Raw genomic sequence first — 23,591 nt, forward strand, 5'->3', positions numbered from 1 at the left:
ACCTAATTTCGTTCCTTTTTATGGCTGAGTAATACTCCATTGTATATACATGTATCACATCTTCTTTATCCATTCGTCTGTTGATGGGCATTTAGGTTGCTTCCATGACCTGGCTATTGTAAATAGTGCTGCAGTGAACATTGGGGTGCATGTGTCTTTTTGAATTATGGTTTTTTCTGGGTATATGCCCTGTAGTGGGATTCCTGGGTCATATGGTACTTCTATTTTTAGTTCTTTAAGGAACCTCCATACTGTTCTCCATAGTGGCTGTATCAATTTACATTCCCACCAACAGTGCAGGAGGGTTCCCTTTTCTCCACACGCTCTGCAGCATTTGTTGTTTGTAGATTTTCTGATGGTGCCCATTCTAACTGGTGTGAGGTGATACCTCATTGTAGTTTTGATTTGCATTTCTCTAATAATTAATGATGTTGAGCAGCTTTTCATGTGCTTCTTGGCCATCTGTATGTCTTCTTTGGAGAAATGTCTATTTAGGTCTCCTGCCCATTTTTGGATTGGGTGGTTTGTTTTTTTAATATTCAGCTGCATGAGCTGTTTATATATTTTGGAGATTAATCCTTTGTCCGTTGATTCATTTGCAAATATTTTCTCCCATTCTGAGGGTTGTCTTTTGGTCTTGTTTATAGTTTCCTTTGCTTTGCAAAAGCTTTTAAGTTTCACTAGGTCCCATTTGTTTATTTTTGTTTTTATTTTCATTACTCTAGGAGGTGGGTCAAAAAAGATCTTGCTGAGATTTATGTCAAAGAGTGTTCTGCCTATGTTTTCCTCTAAGAGTTTTATAGTGTCTGGTCTTACATTTAGGTCTCTAATCCATTTTGAGTTTATTTTTGTGCATGGTGTTAGGAAGTGTTCAAATTTCATTCTTTTACATGTAGCTGTTCAGTTTTCCCAGCACCACTTATTGAAGAGGCTGTCTTTTCTCCATTGTATATCCTTGCCTCCTTTGTCATAGATAAGTTGACCATAGGTGTGTGGGTTTATCTCTGGACTTTCTATCCTGTTCCATCGATCTTTATTTCTGTTTTTGTGCCAGTACCATACTGTCTTGATTACTGTAGCTTTGTAGTATAGTCTGAAGTCAGGGAGTCTGATTTCTCCAGCTCCGTTTTTTTCCCTCAAGACTGCTTTGGCTATTCGGGGTCTTTTGTGTCTCTATACAAATTTTAAGATTTTTTGTTCTACTTCCGTAAAAAATGCCTTTTGTTGTTGTTGTTGTTGTTGTACATGGGCCTCTCACTGTTGTGGCCTCTCCTGTTGCGGAGCACAGGCTCCAGATGCGCAGGCTCAGCGACCATGGCTCACGGGCCTAGCCGCTCCACGGCACGTGGGATCTTCCCAGACCGGGGCATGAACCCATGTCCCCTGCATCAGCAGGCAGACTCTCAACCACTGTGCCACCAGGGAAGCCCTGCCATATTTTAAATAAATTTATTTATTTTATTTATTTTTGGCTGTGTTGTGTCTTCGTTGCTGCTTGCGGGCTTTCTCTAGCTGCGGCTAGTGGGGGCTACTCTTCATTGCGGTGCATGGGCTTCTCATTGCAGTGGCTTCTCTTGCTGTGGAGCACGGGCTCTAGGCATGGGGGCTCAGTAGTTGTGGCTCGCGGGCTCTAGAGCTCAGGCTCAGTAGTTGTGGCACATGGGCTTAGTTGCTCTGTGGCATGTGGGATCTTCCCAGACCAGGGCTCGAACCTACGTCCCCTGCATTGGCAGGCAGATTCTTAAGCACTGTGCCACCAGGGAGGCCCTTGAGTTTAGTTTTGTGTATGGTGTTAGAGAAGGTTCTAATTTCATTCTTTTACATGTAGCTGTCCAGTTTTCCCAGCATCGCTTATTGAAGAGACTGTTTTTTCTCCATTGTATATCCTTGTCTCCTTTGTCATAGATTAGTTGACCACAGGTGCGTGGGTTTATTTCTGGGCTTTCTATCCTTTTCCATTGATCTATGTGTCTGTTTTTGTGCCAGTACCATACTGTCTTGATTACTGTAGCTTTGTAGTATAGTCTGAAGTCAGGGAGCCTGATTCCTCCAGCTCCATTCTTCTTTCTTAAGGTTGTTTTGGCCCTTCAGTCACCCCCTTTAATTTAATAGATAAGTGCTGGTCCTCAGGCTGTAGTTACTAGTTCCTTTGGATTTTTTCACGTGCCACATGGGGAAATTACCTGTCTCCTTTTTAACTGCCTTGTTCTGATAATGAAAACCTTCTTCACTCTGGCTTGAGGCAGGATGTGTACACATGGCCAGGTGTGGCCTCCGGGAGGCCCTGACCTGGGAGAAGCGGCTGCCCCTCTCGCTCCCTTCCTGCCTTTGAGCTATTTAATGGGGCTGCCAAGCAACTCTGTTCTAGGCTCAGTGGGTGAGAAGAGGCCACGCTGACTGCCTGCAGTATCCCTGGTGGAAGTCTGTTATTCGTGCCATTTAGGTCCCTTTCCTGGTGTATAATCAGGAGATGGCCACCCCCTCCCAGGGCTGCTGGGGCCTGTTCAGGGACACCAGCAGGACAGAGAACTTGGGTGACAGGCAGTCTACCCGGGTCTCCCACCAACTGCCCTCAGCCGTCACCCTGCAGTGTTCGGCCAGAGAGAGGAGTCTGAACTTGCACAGAGAAAGAGCTCCTGTGACCTTGTGGTTACTTTCCACACAAGGGGACTAAGGACAGAGCACAGGAAGTTTGGGGCCAGTGAAGGAGGCACTGACTTCCCGGCAGAGGAGTGACCCCTGGCCTCACTCAGGCGGGTTCACTGAGGTGGCGTTGCCGGCGTCTCACTCCCAGCATGCACGCAGCCGTCCTGGCTGACACGGCAAGAGCCATCATGCGTTTTAGTCGTGCATGTTTGTTTTACACTTGTAGCTGCTTTTGCTCCATTTCTGGGTTCTATTTTTAATGTTTGATCGTTGTTATCATTGCCGTTCTGCTTTGTTCTCCATCACGTCCCTTTAAAAGTCGGTTTATGTTCAGGACATGATGTGCATCGAACGCTGTGTCCTGTCCCTGTGGGAAGGCCTTCTGCAGCCCCGCCCGGCCTGGCAGCCGAGCCCTTGCTAACCGTGTCCGGGCACGCGTGGACGGTGGCAACGGACAAGGATGGGGAGGTGCCTTGCTTGTCGCAGGCTGGGGGGCCATGTGGTGCTTTTGCTCCCCTCCTTTTTAACTGCCTTGTTCTGATAATGAAAACCTTCTTCACTCTGGCTTGAGGCAGGATGTGTACACATGGCCAGGTGTGGCCTCCGGGAGGCCCTGACCTGGGAGAAGCGGCTGCCCCTCTCGCTCCCTTCTTGCCTTTGAGCTATTTAATGGGGCTGCCAAGCAACTCTGTTCTAGGCTCAGTGGGTGAGAAGAGGCCACGCTGACTGCCTGCAGTATCCCTGGTGGGGACAGGGAGGCCCCTCTGGGCCTGGGCGCCACAGGAACGGGGAGTTTTTGAGCCCTTGGCTCCGTGACCTACAGGGTACACGCTCGGGGAGTCCCGAGACGGTCCTTAAGTGGTGGCTCTCCACTAGCACTGGAACTCTTAGAGTAAAGATTACCAGGATAAACTCCTGAGTTAACTTCGGAAGCTTCTTTAAAGTCTGCAAAGGCTCCTTTTTCGTTTTCTTGGAGGCAGTAAAGAAGGTGTCCCTCAGTGTCACCCGCATTCACCCACTGTGCCCGACACTTGCTGTGCCCTCCACGCCACGTTCGCAGGTGCAGCTGTGCTGTCTGGCTGGGCGCCCCTCCGTTGTTGACAGCCCCACAGCCCTGCCGGAGCACGTCTTCCCTCCTCGTGGTGTGCAGACCCCTGATCTGTCCAGGTTCACCAGCACCGTTCTTCCAGCTGCATTAGTTGGTTTGGGTTCGCTCAGACTTAAAATAGAACCACCCCTGTTTCCTTCAGGCGTGACTTCTTCAAACAACCTTGCAAGTAGTGTTCATCTGAAAAAAGTGGCTTTTGATACCAAACAAAAAAGTAGAAGGATCCTGGGTTTTCTTTTTCCTTTCCCTGTGTGGCCCCTGCAAGCAAGAGGCTTGGGGAAAACATTTGATCAAGATGTTTACCCCCACTGTCTTAAAGAAGAGCAGACGTCCTTACATGGGAAACAGGTGATCTCAGCAGTAAAGGCGCCCCACCCTCCTGTCCTAACTGCCCAGCAGTCATTGTGCAGCCAGCCTCCTGTCCCTGCCCCATGGGAGCGTCTCCTGTGGATCTCCGGGTGCCCCCTGGCCCGTGGAGCTCCTGCCAGGCCGAGGGTCTGGGCGTCTGCGCACACCTCGCCCCCGCCTACCCTGCAGCCTCCGTGACCCTGACTGAATAAACCCCTACCGTCCCCTGCAGCCGAGGACTTACACGGAGGAGGAGCTGAACACCAAGCTGACCCGGCGCGTGCAGAAAGCAGCTCGGAGGCAGGCCAAGCAGGAGGAGCTGAAGCGGCTGCACCGCGCCCAGGTGAGCCGCGGGGAGTCCGCACCCACAGGAGGGCGGGAGAGGAGGCGAGCAGGCCCGCCACTCCGTGCAACTGCAGAAGCCTCGCGGGGGGCGCTGGATGCCGGAAAGGGAGGGGCCCAGCTTTGAGTCTCCTAGATCCCTAGCTCTGGAAGAACCCCTGTAAAGCCAGCTCCTGCGTCTGTCAGAGCTGTTAGCGAGAGGCAGTTGTGACTGGCTGGCCTCCGACGCGCCGGGGATTTAGAGGTTGGAGCTGTCCTCAGGGTCCCAGGCCTTCCAGGTTTGTTTTTTTTTTTTTGCGGTACGCGGGCCTCTCACTGCTGTGGCCTCTCCCGTTGTGGAGCACAGGCTCCGGACGTGCAGGCTCAGTGGCCGTGGCCCACGGGCCCAGCCGCTCCGCGGCATGTGGGATCTTCCCAGACCGGGGCACGAACCTGTGTCCCCTGCATCGGCAGGCGGACCCTCAACCACTGCACCACCAGGGAAGCCCCCAGATTTTTTTTTTAACAAAAAATAATTTTTTAATGCGAAATATTAAAAGATACCTAAATACAATGTGGTTTTTTAATGAAATCGTATGTATATAGTTGTGTTCATAAAGATGAGGACAATAGTCAAAAGCTCTACAACAGGAAGAAACATTAACAGCAAATCCATTCCAGCAAAGGTATTCCTCTGATTTTCCAAAACCAGCCTTCTCTTCCTTTCCCTGGACGTTACTCTGGATCTGCGTTCCCTGCATGACCGGATCCCTGGATTTTATTTCATTTTCTGTGTGAAGATATGTCCCTGCCGCTGCTTCGGGGTGGGAGGTCCTCCCGGGTGTCAGTCATCCTTGAGAAGCCTTGCTCTGTGCAGAGTGGAGCCATGTTTTCTCATTGGGGTAGAGGTGGTTTACGATGTTGTGCTAATCTCTGCTGTGCAGCGAAGGGATTCAGTCATCTACATGTATATGTTCCTTTTATACTCTTTTCCATGATGGTTTATCCCAGCAGATTGGCTGTGATTCCCTGTGCTGTACATCAGGACCTCGGTGTTCATCCATCCTACGTCTAATAGTTTACAGCCACTAACCCCAAACTCCCAGTCCCTCACCCCAACCCCTGACCCCAGCAAGCGCAAGTCTGCGCTGGGCAGTTTTAATCTTGTCAGAGCAGGATCTGTTTGAGACTCTCACGAGCCCCGCTGGGGTGTTGCACCCCCGTGCGCTCGTGCGGCGCTCTGGGCACCCGCCCGCTTCGCCCTTCTCCCTCCTTCACGCTGTCGTGTCGCCCGCAGATCATCCAGCGTCAGCTGGAGCAGGTGGAGGAGAAGCAGCGCCAGCTGGAGGAGAGGGGCGTTGCCGTGGAGAAGGCGCTGCGAGGGGAAGCAGGTACCGGCTGGGCTCCTGGCGGACGGGGGACCCCCGAGGAAAGCCCACCCAGCCCCGCGGGAGGCTAGATCCTGTCCCACCCCTGGGAGTCAGCTAGTCTCCAGCAGGGTTCTCTCTCTGGTCCCCTCGTCACAGAGAGCCGGGGCTTCTGTTAAGCAAAGGAGGAGAAAGGCCCGTGCACCCGGGGCTGCCCCGCCCAGTCTCAGGGCTGGCCATCCCCTCGGCCCATCATCTGCTGCTGACGCCCTGGGCCTCCTCTCTGCTCCCTCCTCCCCATCTTTTCCTTGAGAAGACAGTGACTGGAACGGGGCAGGCTGTGCACAAGGAACCATCACAGAACTGCTCGTGCAGGCCACCCCCGCCCCCCGCCCCAACGGGTGGAGCTGGTGCCCCGGGTGGCCCAGTCTCTGTCCTGGAGGCTGCGCACTCAGGGCAGAGCCCAAGCAGAGCAGACCTTGGGAAGCGGCTGTGAGAGCCGTGTGCGGTGACTGCCCTTCCTGGGGCAGAGCCGTGGGAGCAGTGCAGTCACACCACTGTCCCCAGAGCCTGTGGGTGGGCCCAGCACAGTGGGGCTCAGGGAGCAAAGAGGTGCCGAGGGCCCAGGAGGCCCTCTTGGTTCAGGACCTTGAAACCACTGGGCCAGCCCCAGCTGTAGCCCCAACCCAGGCACAAGTGATTCCTCCCTGCCTTCCCAAGTCCCCGAATCTGGAGCCTCCATCCCTTTGTAGAGAGCACGGGCCTCCAGGGTCAGCACTAGAGTCGTGGGACCAGGAATGAGGACAGGTGGTGACGTGGTTTTCCTCGGGAGCGGGGGCGGGTCCTCCGGGCTTTGGGCTGAGGGTAAACTGAAGGCGAATCAGGAAGAGGCAGCCACGAATGCAGCCTGTCGCTGCCTCTCATCTTGCTGGAAGACTGACCAGAGGTTGGCCTCCGAGTGAGCGGCTGGTGTCGGGATGCGTTCGTGGGGTTCTGGAGGACGGGGGTCAGGCACAGAGGAGGTCTCCCGTCCTGACCCTTCACGGCCATGGAATGCAGCTAGCAGTCGACTCGGTGATCTTCAGGTGAAGACAGGACACGAGGCAGGAAGATGAGGTTGTGATGTCTTGTGCCTGATGCTGGACTCACTGTGCCACCAGATAAAATGTGAGAACTTGACTCGGGAGGCGAGCCAGCCCCTGTGCCCGGGAGCAGGGACTCAGGTTCACCCGGCAGGGCCCCCACCCTGCATGCCCTGACCCGGCCTCCTCGGTCAAGCCTGACAACCTGGATGGAGCAGCCCTGCAAGCAGTGGGAACGGGGACCCGTGGGCCCTGCCATCTCTGCTCTCTCTTCTTGCAGAAGATGCCAGGAGGACCCTGGACCCTCAGATCCCTCCTGCCGAGGTGGAGAGGGGTCACAGTTTGCGTAAGTGCCCGTGTGCTCCACAGGGCTCTGAGGTCCAGATGCACACCCAGCGCTGATGGTTCCGCCTGGCATTCAGATGTCTGTCAGCTGCCCTGTGGTTTGTCCATGGCGGCTCCTCAGCATTTCCACAGCAGGCTGCATTCCTCAGTCTGCTGCCTGCCAAGGGGTCAGAGAAAAGGGACCGCTGAAGATTGACCTGGGATTTTGCTGAAATTCCGCTTACTAGTCGTTTACATAATTACCTTTTTGTAAATACATACAACCAGGATTTTGTCTAAGTCAGTGGTTTTCAAGCTTTTTTTTAATCAGCAGCAGAATGCTTTTTTACAAGACAAATTACGAGTTCAAGTTTAATGCAAAAAAAATTACTCTTAAATATTAATAAACACAAATTTGAAAGTGCAGGTTGTAGAGAGCTGCAGGGTTAATACCCTCCATGTCCAGTCCAGCCCTGGACGCAGGGTGGGCACCTGATGCACAGAGGTGGAGGCAGGTCAAATACAGCCGTGGGAATCTCAGGACGTGCACAGTGAGAATGGTCTGGGCGTCTGCAGCTTAAAGTCGGAGTTGCTCTCTCAGTGGAATCACTACAGATCCAACTGCAGTTCAGATTCCTTATGAAGAAGAGATCTCAGATAAATGCTCCCAAACATACAGTGAGCCCAGAACCAGGTGTGCTATGTGTTGTGGCACCTGGAGGACCACCTTGGCACCTGGAGGGCCACCCTGGTACCTGGAGGACCACCCTGGCACCTGGAGGACCACCTTGCACCTGGAGGACCACCCTGCACCTGGAGGACCACCTTAGCACCTGGAGGGCCACCTTGCACCTGGAGGACCACCTTGCACCTGGAGGACCACCTTAGCACCTGGAGGACCACCTTGCATCTGGAGGACCACCCTGGCAGGACACTCCGAGAGTGAGACTGCTAGCAGGCCAGGACTGAAGTTGATGAGTGAAGTGTCGTTTTCCCACGCGTCACAGGCAGGGCAGACACACACACAGGGCAGAAGAGGCCTGGTCCTGGGGCCTCACAGAAGCGAGTTTACCTGCAGCACAGATTCACATGTTGATGGGCTTCAGTGGGTTACACATTGGCGGATCAAAGATTCGAACGTGGTGTGTCCTGTTTAAGGTTTTTTTTTTTTTTTTTTAATTTGTTTTTTACTTTTGGCTGTGTTGGGTCTTCGTTGCTGCGCACAGGCTTTCTGTAGTTGCGGCGAGTGGGGGCTACTCTTCGTTGTGGTGCACGGGCTTCTCATTGCTGTGGCCTCTCTTGCGGAGCATGGGCTCTATCTAGGCGCGCGGGCTTCAGTAGTTGTGCCTCACAGGCTCAGTAGTTGTGGCGTGTGGGCTTAGTTGCTCTGTGGCATGTGGGATCTTCCCGGGCCGGGGATGGAACCTGTGTCCCTTGCATTGGCAGGAGGATTCTTAACCACTGCGCCACCAGGGAAGCTGTGTTTAAGTTTTTTGATGAGTTAAAAGTAGTTGTGAATCGGGTATTTGGGAGACCCCGGAACAGCACTTGAAGAGCCTGAAGCTTCCAGAGAGCAGGTTGAAACCACAATTGTGGTCCAGAGTCTGCTAAGCTTCCCAGAACTTCTGTCCAAATACACGTCTACTGTTTCAAAGACGGGCTGTGGTACCTCCGTTGGGAGATTCCCACAATGCATTTGGGAAACACTCGACACAGGAACCCAGTACTTCACTCTTTTTCTTTTAAGCACATCACTTCCTAGGGCACACTCCCTCTTGTCAGAAGCCCTGGGGCTCTGTCCCCACCTGGCAGAGGTCGTCTGGGAGGCTCAGCTGTGCCGTCTCTTGGGCTCCTGTGTCCCATCCCTCCTGCTAGTCTGCTCGCAGCCGAGCCTTTGACAAGGCCATTCGGGCTGAGCAGTGCTGGTCAGCTCCTTCCCTGAACTGGCCATTCGGTCTCATTCGGTCTCACCCGTTGGGCTTTCTGAGGCGTCAGACTGGTGGCCTAGCTGCCTTCCAGAGAAGGCTCGCATAGTTCTGAGTCTCACGTATATCTGCATGGCAAGTTTAGCTTCAGAGCCTTGGATAGACTGAGACTCGTGAGGTTTCTGCTCTGGGGCAGCTGGGAAGCCCTCTTTGTCTCTGGAACCCACTGGATCAGCCTCAGTCTGTTTTCCGGTGTGTGTGTTTTGGAAGGAGGAGCCCTCGTGTGGAGCCAGAGGCTGCCAGGACCAGCTGTCAGATTGTGAGTTGTGGAGGAAAGGGTAGCGAACCGCAGCCGACTCCGCTCTCTGCGTGCGTTACGGCCCTGGGGGGCCACCCTCACTCACAGCGCCTGTGTCGGGGTCCTGGAGTATGATGAACAAGAATACGTTGCCGCCCGCTGCCTGCTCTTAGAGGGGCTGGAGACCTTGGGGGCCTGAACGCAGAAGAAACAGGGCCTCCTTCATCTCAGACCGTACAGCAGAAGTGCTTCTGCTTCTGCTGGGGTCGGCGTGGAGAAGGCAAGCTGAGGGCTGGTTCCTGACACAGCTTTTTTAGGGTGTTCACGTTTCGCCTTCAGCCCCTAGCCTGGGGCTTCTAATATTCGGAAATTAGGGAGATTCGTAGCCTTTGATCTGCCCTTGAGTTTTTTAAAATCTTAGTTAGATGAGGTTGAGTCCCAGCAGGATTCCCGACCAAGCCAAGGCTTCTGTCCTGGCCGATCTCTTTCTGTCAGTGAAGTCACCTGTGGTTTTCTGTGACCGCCCCTTGCATCCAGAGGTCTGTGGCTACAGTGTGCACGTGGGGGGGCGGGGGGGCACTTGGGAGGACACATGCTTTCCAGCTGCTGCCTGTCCCCCTCCTGCTGCGTCTCTGGGTGTTTCTTATGCTTCACGCCGTTCATTGCTCGAGGCTCGGGGGGACCGGAGGGTTATCTGATGCAGTAACTCTCTTCACCGATTCCTTGTTGTAGACTATTGGGGAGAGTCTTATTACACTGACCTCATCGACTTGCGTCTGGGTGGTATGTATGCAGCCCTGTTGCTGAACTAACCCTGCTGATGCCCCCCTCCCCCGCACCTGCTCACAAACAGCAAGAAGTCATCCCGATAACCAGCAGATGGCAAAAGCACAGGCCCTTTTCCAGCTCAAAGGGAGCAATGCCCGACCCTCCCCCTGCCCGTATGTGCTCCAGGGGGAGACCCGAGATAGCTTTTGCTGCCTGGGGTTATTTTAATGTTTTATAAATAAAAGTTCACCTACCCCAGCCTGTCAACCACAAATCTTCACTCTGGCCCCACTGATACCGTTTGGTTGTTTGACGGTAGGAACACACACGGACACACTCAACACGCACGCATACACACACTCTACCATGACCTCCCCTCGAAGCACGTCCCTCGCACTCCCCCCAGGAAGCTCACTGCCAGCCACACTGGGGAACCGAACCCACAGAGAGCTCGGCCTCCACTGATCTCCGTCAGGGCGCGCTCGGGCCCCCCCCGAGAGGTCCAGGTGCCTGGGAGTGGTGTCTCGGTGATTTCTGCCCAGATTCACCAGAACTGAGGCTGTGTTGACCCGTTGCCTCCGAGAATGTTCCTCCCTCCTTGCTCTGTCCAGGGACCTACTCTGCAGCTCTTTTCAACAAAGACAGGAAAAGTCCCAGGCAGTGGTCCCCCGTGTAGGGCCCCTGGAGTGGTAGCATTGGCGCCCCCCCCGGGGGCCTGTCCGCCCCAGACCTTCTGAGACAGGAGCCCTGGAGGTGAGGCCTGGTTCCTGCTTTAACAGACCTTCCAGGCCATCCTCACGCCTTCTAAAGTGGAACCGCCATCTCACAGGAACTCAGTCTGTCTCTTGTCTTGCATACAAAGCTCACCATTCGTGTCGGATCAGAGAAACAGCCAAGGCCTGAGTCTCACCTCTAGACCGTGGGCACCTTTTCTCCTGGAAGGCTGCCCTCGTATCTGGAGCCAAGCCGGGTGGCTGCTCCCGAGGCTTCCGGGGCCCAGCGCTTTCTTGGAGTCCTGCGTCCTGGGTCAGGCGGTCTGACCTCTTCATCTCCCCATGCAGGCTCCATGCCTGAAAGTGGTCTTGAAACAGACGAGGGGACAAAGATCACTCTCTCTGATATTTTACTGTAATCCCATCCTTTTAAGAGAGTCACTTCTTGGCCCATTCATTTAAAAACCAAAGCATGATTCTGATTGCGACTCAAGACAGAGCCCTGGTCTTAGAGAGGCTCCCAGCCTCCCGGCCCCCTTGTGGGGGGCTGTCGCTGGCCTCTACGCTCTCACCCATGTCCAAGGCTCGCCCCTCTGCATGGCCCTCCAGGGCCCCGAGCTTCTGGTGTCCAGGTGCTGCCACCTCGTGGCCATTGCTGCTGTAAAAGGGCTGATGCTTACACCCCAACTAACAGACCCCACCCCTGACTAACGTCCTGGGCTCCCTTCCCACCGCTTCCCGGCACCCCTGGGGAACGTTTATGTCGATTCCAAACGAATGTGAGAAGTATTGTTTTGTTTAATTCAGAATCTACTGGGAACTGTCGAACCCGTTTCTTTAAAATTACGTTCACGCTTCCCTCCCAGCTCCAATACTGTTGCCACACCGATTACCTCACGTGGCTAGTTTTGTTTTCTTTGCTCCTGTTGGCTTGAGTGATAAGATGGCTGTTTCCATTTCTGTGTCCCTGGACTTCAGCTTCTAGCCTTCTGGGTTTAGAATTCCCACAAATTCCAGGGGAAAATGAAATAAATAGAAAAAGGAACTCAGTGTATCTCTGAATTATGAAGGCCTACATTAAACACCTTATGACCCCTGCTGCCCGATTCACTTCCTGCTCTGTCAGTTCTCTGTGATTTCTGTGTAAACTCTAGCCTCGGTGGGCTCTGCTCAGCACGCAGAGGCTGCTGCCTGCCCACAGAGTCCGGGAGAACGGATGCCAGAATCAGCCCCCTTTTCAGTTCCTGCTGATGTTTCTTTCTTAGAGCGCTTGGTAATCTCATTATTTGGGGAAATTTCACCCTTTTGAAATTTGGAGCCTGAAGTGTAGAATCTGATTGCTTCTCTACTGTTGCATCCCCAAAGAGCCACAGGGAAACCCAGCACCAATCTTACTTCCTGCGTGGGTAAGAGGAGGCCAGCCTCCAAATCCCTGCCCGGCCTCTGCCCGCCACACAGACTTGCTTCCATGGGATCTTACAGTGGCTCTCAGCTAACTTTTAAAGGCACCAAATCTGTTAAAAGTCTCTTTCTGAGCCACAGAGTATAAAGATCCCCTTTTTGCAAAGCTGAATCCTGTGATTTCAAAGGACCCATTAAAGGACAGAGGCAGCGTCCTGCCTGCCCAGCCACCAGTCTTGCTGCACTAGACCAAGGTAGGCTACTGGACATCTTCATATAAAAACATCTCTTCTGGAGAACTTTAAATTAGAAATATATGCACCTGGGGACTTCCCTCACAGTCCATTGGTTAAGACTCCGTGCTTCCAATGCAGGGGGCGTGGGTTTGATCCCTGGTCCGGGAGCTAAGATCCCACATGCGGCGTGGTGTGACCAAAAAAAAGTTAATTGAAATACATACACCTGATTTCTAGTTTTCAAAGACCTCACCTCTTGATTTGTATGTCTCAAGGGGAAATTGAAAGAACATGAGTGGTTTAGAAACGTAGTGTAAAGGACTGGGGAGGGGCTTTCGTTGTTGCTGTGAGTTGTGGTGGGAAGGCGGGGAAGCACATCCGACCTGCCCACTCCCCGTCCTGAGCCTCCCTGTGCGGTTTGCCCCCCTTCGTTGATGCTGGCAGATTTTTGGCTGTTCTGTTTGGTTTGAGCATTAGCCTGGCTCTGGTTTTGCTTTAGGAACTTTAAATCCTTGAGATTCCCCAGCATTCCTGTGTGTGTGCGTGTCCCAGCCTGTGTGTGTACACACGTGTGTGTGTGTGTGTGTGTGTGTGTTGGATCTCAGTTTTCACATGCATTCTTTTTCCCTTCGTTTTTCCCCAGTCTAGAGGTTTGTTCCGTACTGAGTTTTCCTAACAAGGTATCTCCCCAGCTCTCTGTCTTCCACCCTGTCAGATGCTGCATGCCGCCCTACGGCTTGCAAACCAGCCACTCTGTCTCCAGCTACCCTGACGTTCCCTGTCGTGGGGTGACTGGGTGGGAGGGAGGATGTGGTGTTGCAGGCAGAGCCTTTATGAGGAAGCAGGGGGGATGGAAATAGAGAGAAAGGACAAGTGGAGGGGGCGTTGCCGCAGGACTGGCCGTGGCTGCCCGCTGTTCCACAGCCTGCAGGGTCCTGGACCGGCCCCGGGCCACCAGAGAGGCAAGGCAGTCGCTGGAGAGCACCCGACTTAGGGAGATGAAACCTGGCTTCAGGCCCGCTTCACCGTGTCCCCAGCCCGGCCACTCGCCTTCTCTGGGCCTCTCCGTTAGGCGGGGCGCAGGTGGCTTGGTGGCCCTTCCAGGTCTGGCACCCGAGTGGGCTCTGTGTGTGACCCCTGTCCTCCAAGCTGCGTCCTTTTGTTGGGTTTGCCTGGAGCCTCTGTCGGTCCTCTAGGAAGGGTCCTCTGTGCTGGGAACGGGAGAGCGAGGGCGGGTCCTAGTCAGGCTGCGCACCTCAGACCCTCTGAGCCTCCGGTCCCTCCTTTGATGGCAGAGCTGCCGTGCCTGTCTGGCTGGGCAGCCCCCGGGGCCAGTGCAGGGGCCAGGGGAGAGGCCACACAGGTGCCCGTGGTTTGAATTCTGACGCACTGCTCACGTCACGCGTCCCTCTGGAATCCATGAGACGTGCCTGGCTGCACGATGATAATCTGCAGCTTTTCCAATTCAGTGACACATGTCGCCTGACCCGAAGTTGGGGAGGGTGGGTGCTGACAGCCACCCTGCAAGGCCGCACCTGGCACGTGGGCTCTGGGTGCTCTGGGTGGCAGCTGGGGTCAGAGTGAGTGATGCACACGGACAGGAACCCATCTCCCCGATGTTATACAGAAACTAACGTCAACGACTTCTATTTGCCATGAGTGTGACGACCTCTCTGCCCTACAGCTGGTGAACCAAATCTGTGTCTCTCATGTCTCCAAATGAGGCAAGAGACTAGCTCCAAACCAGCGTCTCTATGTCTCCCTTGCATGCTCGTTTCAGGTTCAGGTCAGAGGTGGAACTCCCCTTGTTTGGCTGGTTTTTTCCTTCAGTTTCTTCTTTTTAAAACAGTATTTATTGGGTGTTTTTTCTGATTATAAAGTATACATTATGGAAGTATCAGAGCGCGCAGGAAGGCTAAGGAAGAGAGTCACAACCCGCCCTTCATGGCCTCTGGCCATTTCACATCTGCTCTGCCTGTTGTCACGAGGGTGCTGCTTTCCTAATTTCTGTCCTGAGTCCTGTTCTGTGATCTCATGCCGTATTCTGTGCTGGAAGGGCATCTGAGGACGTGGTCTACATAAACGGGGCTGAATGCTGTGTTTTGTGATGTCCAGAAGGGGAAGCACATTCTTACCTGTGCTGCCGGCACGTGCTTCCTTGTTTCGGATGTGTGTGGTTGTGTGTCATGTCCCTGTCCCTTGCTAACAAGCAGGGATGCTGTTCCACTTTCACCGCAGCCTGTTTGCATTTAACATCTATCCCAGGGAGCGTCAGAGGTGGGGACCCTGTGGTTTGTGGACATATCCAGGTGTCCTGAGCACCAGCCTTTAGACAGAGAAGGTTGGATGTAGATGCGTTATAAGTTGGGGGTGTTTGTAAGAAAGGAGGCTCGCGCCTGCCCCAGTGACCAGCTGGTCACGCCACTCGGAACTCTGGACGTGATCGCTGCACACGTACCACACACACACACACAAACACACAGCGTCTGCACACCCACCTCACACACAGCCTCTGCACACCCACCCCACACACACAGCGCCTGCACACCCACCATACACACAGACTCTGCACACCCACCACACGCACACAGCCACTGCACACACACCTCGCACACAGCCTCTGCACACCCACCACACACAGCCTCTGCACACCCACCATACACACAGCCTCTGTACACCCACCACACACAGCCTCTGCACACCCACCTCACACACAGCCTCTGCACACCCCCCACACACAGCCTCTGCACACCCACCACACACACAGCCTCTGCACACCCACCACACACAGCCTCTGCACACCCACCTCACACACAGCCTCTGCACACCCCCACACACACAGCCTCTGCACACCCACCATACACACAGCCTCTGCACACCCACCTCACACACAGCCTCTGCACACCCACCTCACACACAGCCTCTGGCCTTTGTCGTGAATTTTCACCCAATATCAGATTCATTCACAAAGCCCTGTGGAGAACACAGGGAAGAGCTTAAAAGAAAGAGAAAGCGTGGCAGTTGCACTCACCCCGTTGCGAAGTACAGGGCCTCTCAGCCAGCACGTGGCTGCTTGGCCCTTGTATTCACCTAAACAAGCTTGTGTCCAATGGTCCAGGCCCTGCCTACCACGTGGGGCCGTGGCGCCTGCGTGTGCCGTGTGGTTCTGTGATGGTCCCTTGCTGACGGTCCCCCCTCCTGAGAGCCCCAGGCCCCGAGTCTAGAGATGTCCTCTGCACGACTTCCCAGCTTTGTTTCTGTGAGTTTTGGGCGTGTCCTGTCGTGCAGTCCGCAGTGTGACAGCGTCCCCGGCTGTGGCGTCGACCCTCTGCGGAGAGGGAGGGCAGAGGAAGAGGGGCGGTCGGCTCTCCCTGGCTGTGGGGGGACAGGGATTCGGGCGGTGGGGACCGCCTCCGTGGGGCGCGCTGGACCAGCGAGCCCTGGCTCAGACTCAGAGCATCACCGGTGTCAGCACTGTAGGCCCGTCAAAGGCTGGGCGCTGCCTCCATGGCGGGGAGCTCCTCTTTGGATTCAGCGCCCAGAGCCCCCCCAGCCCTTAGATTCATCCACGTGGTAACATGAGAACTCTCCCTCGGGCCTGGCTGCTCCACGGCAGCGGGCAGGCCTGCTGGCACTTTGGATGTTTTCACGGAGGGATCCCCAAACCCAAAAGGCCCCCAGATGGTCATTCCCAGCTCTCCCGCCCTCCCAGCAAGGACCACAGGAGGAGGGAGCCCGCCCTCCCCAGGCCCGGGGCTGTTCCTGCTCAGTCTCTGTGCTGGATAAAGGACTGAATTCATTTGTAGACCGTATTTCCCTTGCTTCTGCTTTTCCATTTCTTGTATTTTTTCTTTTCCTCCTGTTGTTCCTTTCTCACTTCGTTTGCTTTTTGTCCTCTGCTTGTTTTCACTTCTCCTCTCCCTGTCCCCCTCCACTTCCGCCTCCCCCTCCTCTCTGTCCGTCTCGCCTCCTCCTCCTTGTTTGGCCCTTTTTGAAGTCGAGCCCAGTGGCGGGACTCCACGACGTAGACCTCTCTCCTTCTGCCCTTGCTGTGTCCAGGAAGGTAAAGTAAACCCCAGCCTTCTCCCCACCGCCTCTCGGGGGGCCGTAGCTACACTAGTCAAACAGGGACCCGAAACCCAGCTCTTTCTCTTTCTTCTTCTGATACCTGGTAGCCCTGTTACAAACCCCCTGAGTATGTGGCAGTCCCTTACAAGGTACAGTATCCCTTCGACTGTCTTGGGGGGCTGGGGGGCGGGTGCAGGCAGGGAGCAGGTCCAGGTCTGGGGGCCTCTCAGGCTGCAGGCATCCACGGTTCCAGGCCACCAGTCGTGGTCGGGCCTTTCAGCCTCCAGTCCCGCAGATAGAGGGACCGGGACGCGGGTGAGGAGCCCTGCCCCGTGTGGCAGCGATTTGTGCTGGTGAAGTCGAGGAATACTGTCCTTACAAAGCCTTTTCCATTCAGATGCCCCGGTTCTTTCCAAACCACTAAAAGACTTCTCTGCCCTGTGTCTTGCTGAGTGTGTGTGTTTTAAGTTTGTCTGGTTTGCAGTCCCTTGTGGTGGTGATTGTCGTTGACAAGGCATGCGGGCGGGGCCGGGGAGTGTGACCACGGCTAACCCGCTAACCTTCCTCTGCTCTCCCCGGCGCTCGCTCACCGCTGACCACCACCAGCTGCGTCCACCTCAGCCGTCCCTCCGGAGCTGGCTCGAGCGCTTCAGGAGGCATCCTGGCGCCGAGAGAGCTTACCTGCCCCGGGCCCCGTACTCCCCGTACGCCCCGCGGGTGGCCTGTGCAGAGCCGCTCAGGAAGGAACGTGTGGAGCTGGATGGGGGCTGCCGGGCGGTCGGGAGTGCTCCGGCCCCGGCGCCCAGCACGCCCTCCGCAGCGGCCAGGACCCAGGACAGCGCAGTGCAGACGCGGCCCTTGCCCTCGCGTGCGGTGGGAGGTCGGGGTCCCTGAGAGCCACCCCGTGTGTTCCTGGGCTTGGTTTTACTGGGAGAGGACTTCCGACCAGTGACCCATAAAGCAGAGGCACTTGGAGAGACCTCCCCGTCCTGGCCTCTTAGCCCAGCCGTGGGTGGACTTGTGGGGCCCATGAACACCTGGAGTCCTTGGCAGAGTTATTCGATGTGTTCACGTGCAGTTTCCCAGGAAGAGAGTCCCCAGGTTTCCTGAGACTGTCGAGTGGCTTGTAATCTGAAAACAGTGAAGAGCCACTGCAGTCTGGCTTCTGCGTCTGGACAGGACCCACTATGGCCGTGGGCTTCCTTGTGTCCTCTCCGCGGGGTGTGGCTCCTTGGAAAGGTCTTCCTTCCCTCCTGCTGCAGCTGAGACCGAGGGGGTCAGGCCACTCCTGGTGGAGACGGGTGTCAGCTGAGTAGGGTGCAGGCAGCCGAGTGTGGGTGGCACCAGCCCCAGAAGCTGCTGCTGGGCTTGGATCAGAGCGGGGAGCCTGCGGTCTCCCTGCCCTGGTGAGAGTCCCCACGCCTCCCAGGGACGTACTGCGTCTGCCATGCAGGGGTCGCGGCAGCATCTGTCAGGAAGCCTGAGGAGCCACAAATCGAGAGAGGCACCTCCCTGGTCAGGGTATCGGAAACGAGGAGGCCTCAGGGCAGGGACCCTGTGGAGGTGCCGTAGTGAGCGTCCCCGGAGAGGAGGGCCGAGTGCCCTTTTAATCTCCGTTTGCCTCTTCATTACACTGGCCTCAGAGCAGACCTAGTACCTGGCAAGTACCAAATACGTGCTAGATGGCACAGCACCGAAAACAGGCCAAGAGAAAGCAAGCGGTCGAGCGGGAGAGGTCCAGGCGAGCTGCCTCCGGTGGCTGGGGCGTGAGGCCGGCCGGAGGGACAGAGGAAGGCGCAGGCTGGGGACCCTTGGGGGTGGGCGTCCCCGTGGCCGAAGGCACACTGGGCCTGGCCTGGGAGCGTCAGGCAGCGCCCTGCTGGGCTCTCTGCACATCTGCCCCGTCGCCGAGTCCGGGCTGGGGACGGCGGCGCTGCCTGCCCGACGCGCCCTCTCTCGGCAGGCATGGGGAAGAAGGACGACCCCGGGCTGATGCAGGAGTGGTTCCGGCTGGTGCAGGAGAAGAACGCCGTGGTGCGCTACGAGTCGGAGCTCATGATCTTGTGAGTGGGCTCGGGCCGGGGGCGGCCGGGGGCGGCGTGGGCTCGGGGCCCGTCACAGCAGGAGCGCAGCCCTCTCCAGGTTTAGGGGAGGCGGAACCGTGCCACCCCCCACCAGTCACTTGCTTGTTTTCCCCCCAAATCCCCGGAAACTCCAGCGCCCGGGAGCTGGAGCTGGAGGACCGGCAGAGCCGGCTGCAGCAGGAGCTCCGCGAGCGGATGGCCATGGAAGGTAGGAGGGGTGGGGAGGCAGGTGGGGCGGCTGCCTCTGGCCCTGTGGACTCACGTGTTTGGTTCTGCCCAGATCACCTGAAGACGGAGGAGGAGCTGTCGGAGGAGAAGAGGATCCTGAACGAGATGCTGGAGGTGGTGGAGCAGAGAGATGCCCTGGTGGCCCTGCTGGAGGAGCAGCGGCTCCGGGAGAAGGAGGAGGACAAGGACCTGGAGGCAGCCATGCTGTCCAAGGGCTTCAGCCTGAACTGGTCCTGAGCGCCGCCCGGCCCTGGCTGGTCTGTGCATCCGTCTGACCCGGGCTGGCTGCTCCCAGACCACCCAGATCCGAGGTCTAAGTGGGCCTGGCGCCTCCTGGGAGTTTGCACTCAGACCTCCTCGTGGCTCTGAGAATCAGTCAAGCGCCAAGCTGTGGGAGCCCCAGTGAAGACGGCGGTCCAGTAGCTCAGCCTCCTCGAAGAGGCCTCCCTGCCCTCCTGCTGCGGAGATGGAGGAACGTGGATCCTGGGGGGACGCCTGGTCGGAGGGACACAGCTCCTCCCCTATCCCCAGGCCCAGGGGGCCAGCGCAGACTTCATCTTGGGCTGAGGAGGCCTGCCCCACGGGCCCAGTGCCACACTCCAGGCCTCTCCTGGCTGTGGCCTGAGGCCTGAGGCTGCTGCATTTGCTTTTAATTCACAACACTGGAAGATACTGATTTCAGGGTCGGGCGGAGACCCTCTTCTGGCCCCGCCACAGGCCGGCCTCCTTGTCACGGGCTCCTCGTGGCGGGCGGGAGGCCGTCCCCCTCGCCTCGTTCCTGGGTTTGCCCCGAACGAAGCTGACAGCCTGGGAGACGTGGCCTCTTTGTCAATTAACTTATTTTTTTAATACTTGAAAAGAAGCAACTTCACTTTTATATCTTTACCAGGACACTGATTGCCTGGCACCTGGGTAGGGGTGTGGAGGTGGGTCCCAGCTGACCACGCTGTCACTCCATTCATTACTCTTTCATCGTGGGGCTGACCTGAGCCCTCAGGTCAGCAAGACCCCCGTGTGGGCCCTGGCGTGCAGCGCCCGTCCTCCTGTGCCCGGCCCTGGGCGTCCGTGTCTACACCGCTTGCTTGTCAAGGATGCGTTTGAGCTGCTGGAGGCCACGCCATGAGGCACAGATGCCTCTTGGCCTCCCTGTTGGAATCCTAGCTCTGCAGAACCCATTTTTACTCCGTTTTGGTGCCGAGATCTCACCTCCCACAGCACGTTTATTAAAGAAAGTTTTAGGCCGGCTGCACCAGCGTGTGGGACCCTGCTCAGCGAGGTCCAGACCCAGCCAGCTGGAGCTGCAGTGACGGCACACTGGGGGACTCCAGTTGGGGTCACACACACACACACACACACACAAGCTCCGGCCCAGCTCCAGCCCAGCGCCTCTTCGTGGGGAGGCACTGGACGGGAAGCACTGTGGAGCCAGCTCGTGCCGTGGCTCAGCCAGAGGCCGGCAGTGTCCAGCCTGCAGAGCCACTGTTAGACTCTGCAGGGGCCGTGCTCATCCACAGAGGAGTGAGGGCAGCGCCAGGCGAGTCCCGGAGGCCCTCCAGCCGACTCCTGGTGGAGCGGGACCACGTGCAGGGAGGAGAGGCCTCAGAGCAGGACAAGCCCACGCCGACCTTGGGACGTCCTTGGGGAACCACATCGTGCCTCAACTTGAACAGAGTCATTCTCACTGCAAAGGAGCAGAGAACTGTCTTCTTATTCGGTCTGTCCCAAAGCTGCCGTCGAATCCAGGGCACGCGCTGCTCCAGCCCTCGCGGCTCTGACCTTCACCTCTTGCTTGATGAGGTAGAGCCTCCATTTCTATTCTCCTTTCTTAAAAGGGGGAGCGGAGGGTGTTCTAGATCCCATCCTTAAATCCCAGCCTTCCAATAAAATTGGGCTTGGGACGGGATTCATCGCCTGTGTGGCCTTTGCCTACCCTTCCCACCCCCCAGCCTGGTGCACGGCAACTGCCAGGCCCGTCCCTCGAGCTTCTGCCCACCCAGGACGAGGACAAGTTTACAGAGTGGCCAGGAGGGACACGACACGTGCCCCTGCGGAAGCACACTGCGCCTGCAGGAGCGAGGACGGCCTGGAGGCTGCAGAGAAGCTCGGAAGTGCTCCCCCACTCCCTCCCGCAGGGCTGCGCCTTCAGGTTCTAGTGGAGCACTTCTTCTGAACGCTCCCGTGTTGTAACCACTAGTTTGCAGGTTGTTGTAGTGCCCTGCTGACGGACTGCGTGCAGTGTTTCCCAACTCTGGAAATGCACTCAGCTCCTGTCAAGTCCCCTTGAAGGCTGGGCAGCAGGAAATCTCTCTCTCTGAAATGCCACGGCGTGAGCAAGCCCAAGCCCAAGGCCCGTGCAGGGACAACCGGCTTCAGCTCCAGCAGAGGCAAGGCGGCGGCGCACCTCGCCTCAGTCTGAGGTCACCAGCGGCTCCACCTGGGGGTCCAGTCCTGCTCAGATGGTGTCTTCTGGCCTTTGCCCCGGGAGCTGTCCTCCAGCTGCTCTGACCAGCAATGATAGACTATCCTCTATCTTTTCAAAGAGCAGAATTTTTTCAGTGGGGCAGAAAGTGGAGAGAGTTTAAAGAAAACAATTTTAAAGGTGGTAACAACTGATCTACAAAGGGGAATGGGCCATTTTATGCGCAATAAAAGTTTGTAAAACAAGTACAGAGTGTATTCTTGGCATGAGCCAGGGCACGCTCTTCGGTGGGTTGGTGTCCACACACGGTGGCCCCTGTCAGTGTGTGTATGGGTTTGAAGAATGCCACCTTTGTGCTTTCTCAGCCGACTTTATTTTCGTCCATGTTGTCCTGGTCTGGCCACCTGCTGACACCCCTTGAGAAAGTGTGTGGAGCGCCCAGGGTGTATGAGGCCGCCCTCCAAAGCAGCGCCAGGACCCTCCCGGAGAGACGCGCGTTCTGTGAAGTGGTCTCCTCGTCAGGGTGACCCCGAGGCCCTGGCAGCCCAGTGCCAGGGGGCTCTGCAGCCTGCAGGCCTAAATCGATGAGATGTATCCACCTCCCCAAGTACATTCAGAGCACAGGGTCTTGGGAGCCCTGATGTTGCGGCCCCGGTGCCCTCCTCGTGCGCTGGCCGCGGGGCGTGTGGCTGGCCTCTGTCACCGTGGAGCTGATCCCAAAGGCACAGGGCTTTCCTCTGGGCGGCAGCGGGCGGGGTCAGTGCTGGGCCAGCTGAGTCCCAGAGCCTCCGGCACCACGTGCGCATCGGGTAGAAAAACAAGCAGCGTGGCCCTCGATTCCTCAAAGGAAGTCTGGGTCAGGGACTGTGCCTGGTGGGGGCAGTGGGGCTGGTGCCACCTGTGCTGACCCCCTTTTGTTCCTCAGAGGGGCCCCTTGATCAGAGATGGAGACGGGCAGGGTTTGGCTGTGGTTCACAGGCACCCACGTGGTAGGAGGTGATGGTGGCTTCAGGCAGACAACTGAGGGAGGGCTGCCCTGCAGCTGCCACCATTCGTCCGAGAACCCGTGTCCGTGGCTCCGAAATCCCTCCTGAACCCTGATCCCCACGGTCCCGTCTTAGGAACCGGAGCGGGAAATGGGAAGGACAGAACGGGCTGTTGTATTGCCCGGAAGACTCCCTGAGTGCGGCTCGGCGGGGAGGGAGGAAGCGTCCTCGGGCGGGCCATCCGGTGCGGTGCCCAGGGGCCGGGGCTGCCGGGCTTGGCAGGGAGCGTTTTGTGGCAGCCCAACGCCCATGTCCCCTCCCTGAGGTGGCCTTGCGGCTGGGACTTCAGCGGGGCAGTGGAGAAGGCCCCTGCTTCCAGGACAGACGTGGAGAGAGCGCCCGGGGTGCACACGTGCACACACGCTGCCCCTGCTGGCTGAGGGTCTCGGACCTCTCGGGGTTTCCGGTCACTAAGTCACTCAACAACCCGCTTCCGCCGCCCGCAGCGTGTCCAGGGCAACGCGAGCCGGGGAGGCGCCTCGGCCCCGCACCCGCGTCTGCCTCACGCAGAGGGAGCAGCGGGAAGGAGCGCGCGGGGGTGGGGAGGGGGCGGGGACTGGGGACGGGGGCGGGGCGGTGGGGTACCTCTCTGCCTGTCCTTCGAGGTCCAAAGCCTCGGCTCTGTCTTGGTGGGAAAGCACCTTGAAGGTTGGGAGCTGGTCCACCCCCGCCCAGGGTCAGACCTTTCTCCAGGGCTGGAATGGCTCCTACACGTCAGCCAACCTCCCCCGGCCTCCAAGCAAGTTACCGGGCCTCCCTGGCCTCCCAGACTGACCCCTCTGAACGCACCTCGACCCACTGGGTTCTGTGGGGCGGGTGGGGAGCACAGAGGAGGAGCTTGGAGGGGCCTGGGTGCTGGAAAGAGCTCTCCCGGCCTCTGCTGGTCTGGCTCTTGGTCTAGAGCCGGGACGGCCCAGGGCCCCGCGGCCCGATTCCCACTGCACGCCTGGGACCCACGGCCCTCAGTATGTGAGATGTCACCCCTCGCGAACTGGCTGTCAGTCTGCATCCTGCGGTGACGGGATGGGGTGGCCGGGATGGAGGAAAGCTGGACCCCACAAATCAGGAGTCAGCTGGGCGCCAGGTGGAAAGTGGCGTCTGCGGCCGTGGAACCCTGACCCCGAGAGAAGCCTGGGGCGGGGGTGCTGTGGGAGGTCGGGTGTGAGCCTAGCTGCCGCCCAGAGCCCCCATCCCGAAGGGATTTGTCTT

At 57.0% G+C, this 23,591-nt stretch overlaps 1 protein-coding gene across 12 annotated transcripts in view; it reads left to right on the forward strand.

Moving 5' to 3' along the window:
- The window catches only part of MICAL3 (microtubule associated monooxygenase, calponin and LIM domain containing 3), a 175,476-nt gene extending 153,895 nt beyond the window's left edge, over positions 1 to 21,581 (forward strand). For 10 of the 12 annotated variants that reach the window (XM_060112932.1, XM_060112937.1, XM_060112936.1 and 7 more), the window contains 7 exons: positions 4,335 to 4,445; positions 5,721 to 5,814; positions 10,152 to 10,202; positions 12,490 to 12,555; positions 18,569 to 18,668; positions 18,824 to 18,897; positions 18,970 to 21,581. In XM_060112932.1, coding sequence (XP_059968915.1) covers positions 4,335 to 4,445; positions 5,721 to 5,814; positions 10,152 to 10,202; positions 12,490 to 12,555; positions 18,569 to 18,668; positions 18,824 to 18,897; positions 18,970 to 19,154 — 681 coding nt within the window. In that variant the 3' untranslated portion in view covers positions 19,155 to 21,581. The remainder of the gene's footprint in view (positions 1 to 4,334; positions 4,446 to 5,720; positions 5,815 to 10,151; positions 10,203 to 12,489; positions 12,556 to 18,568; positions 18,669 to 18,823; positions 18,898 to 18,969) is intronic. The other 2 variants (XM_060112938.1, XM_060112941.1) reach the window with 2 other exon arrangements.
- The last annotated feature ends 2,010 nt before the right edge of the window (positions 21,582 to 23,591 follow it).

This window comes from Mesoplodon densirostris, chromosome 11 (assembly GCF_025265405.1).
Source record: "Mesoplodon densirostris isolate mMesDen1 chromosome 11, mMesDen1 primary haplotype, whole genome shotgun sequence".
Lineage (NCBI taxonomy): Eukaryota > Metazoa > Chordata > Mammalia > Artiodactyla > Ziphiidae > Mesoplodon > Mesoplodon densirostris.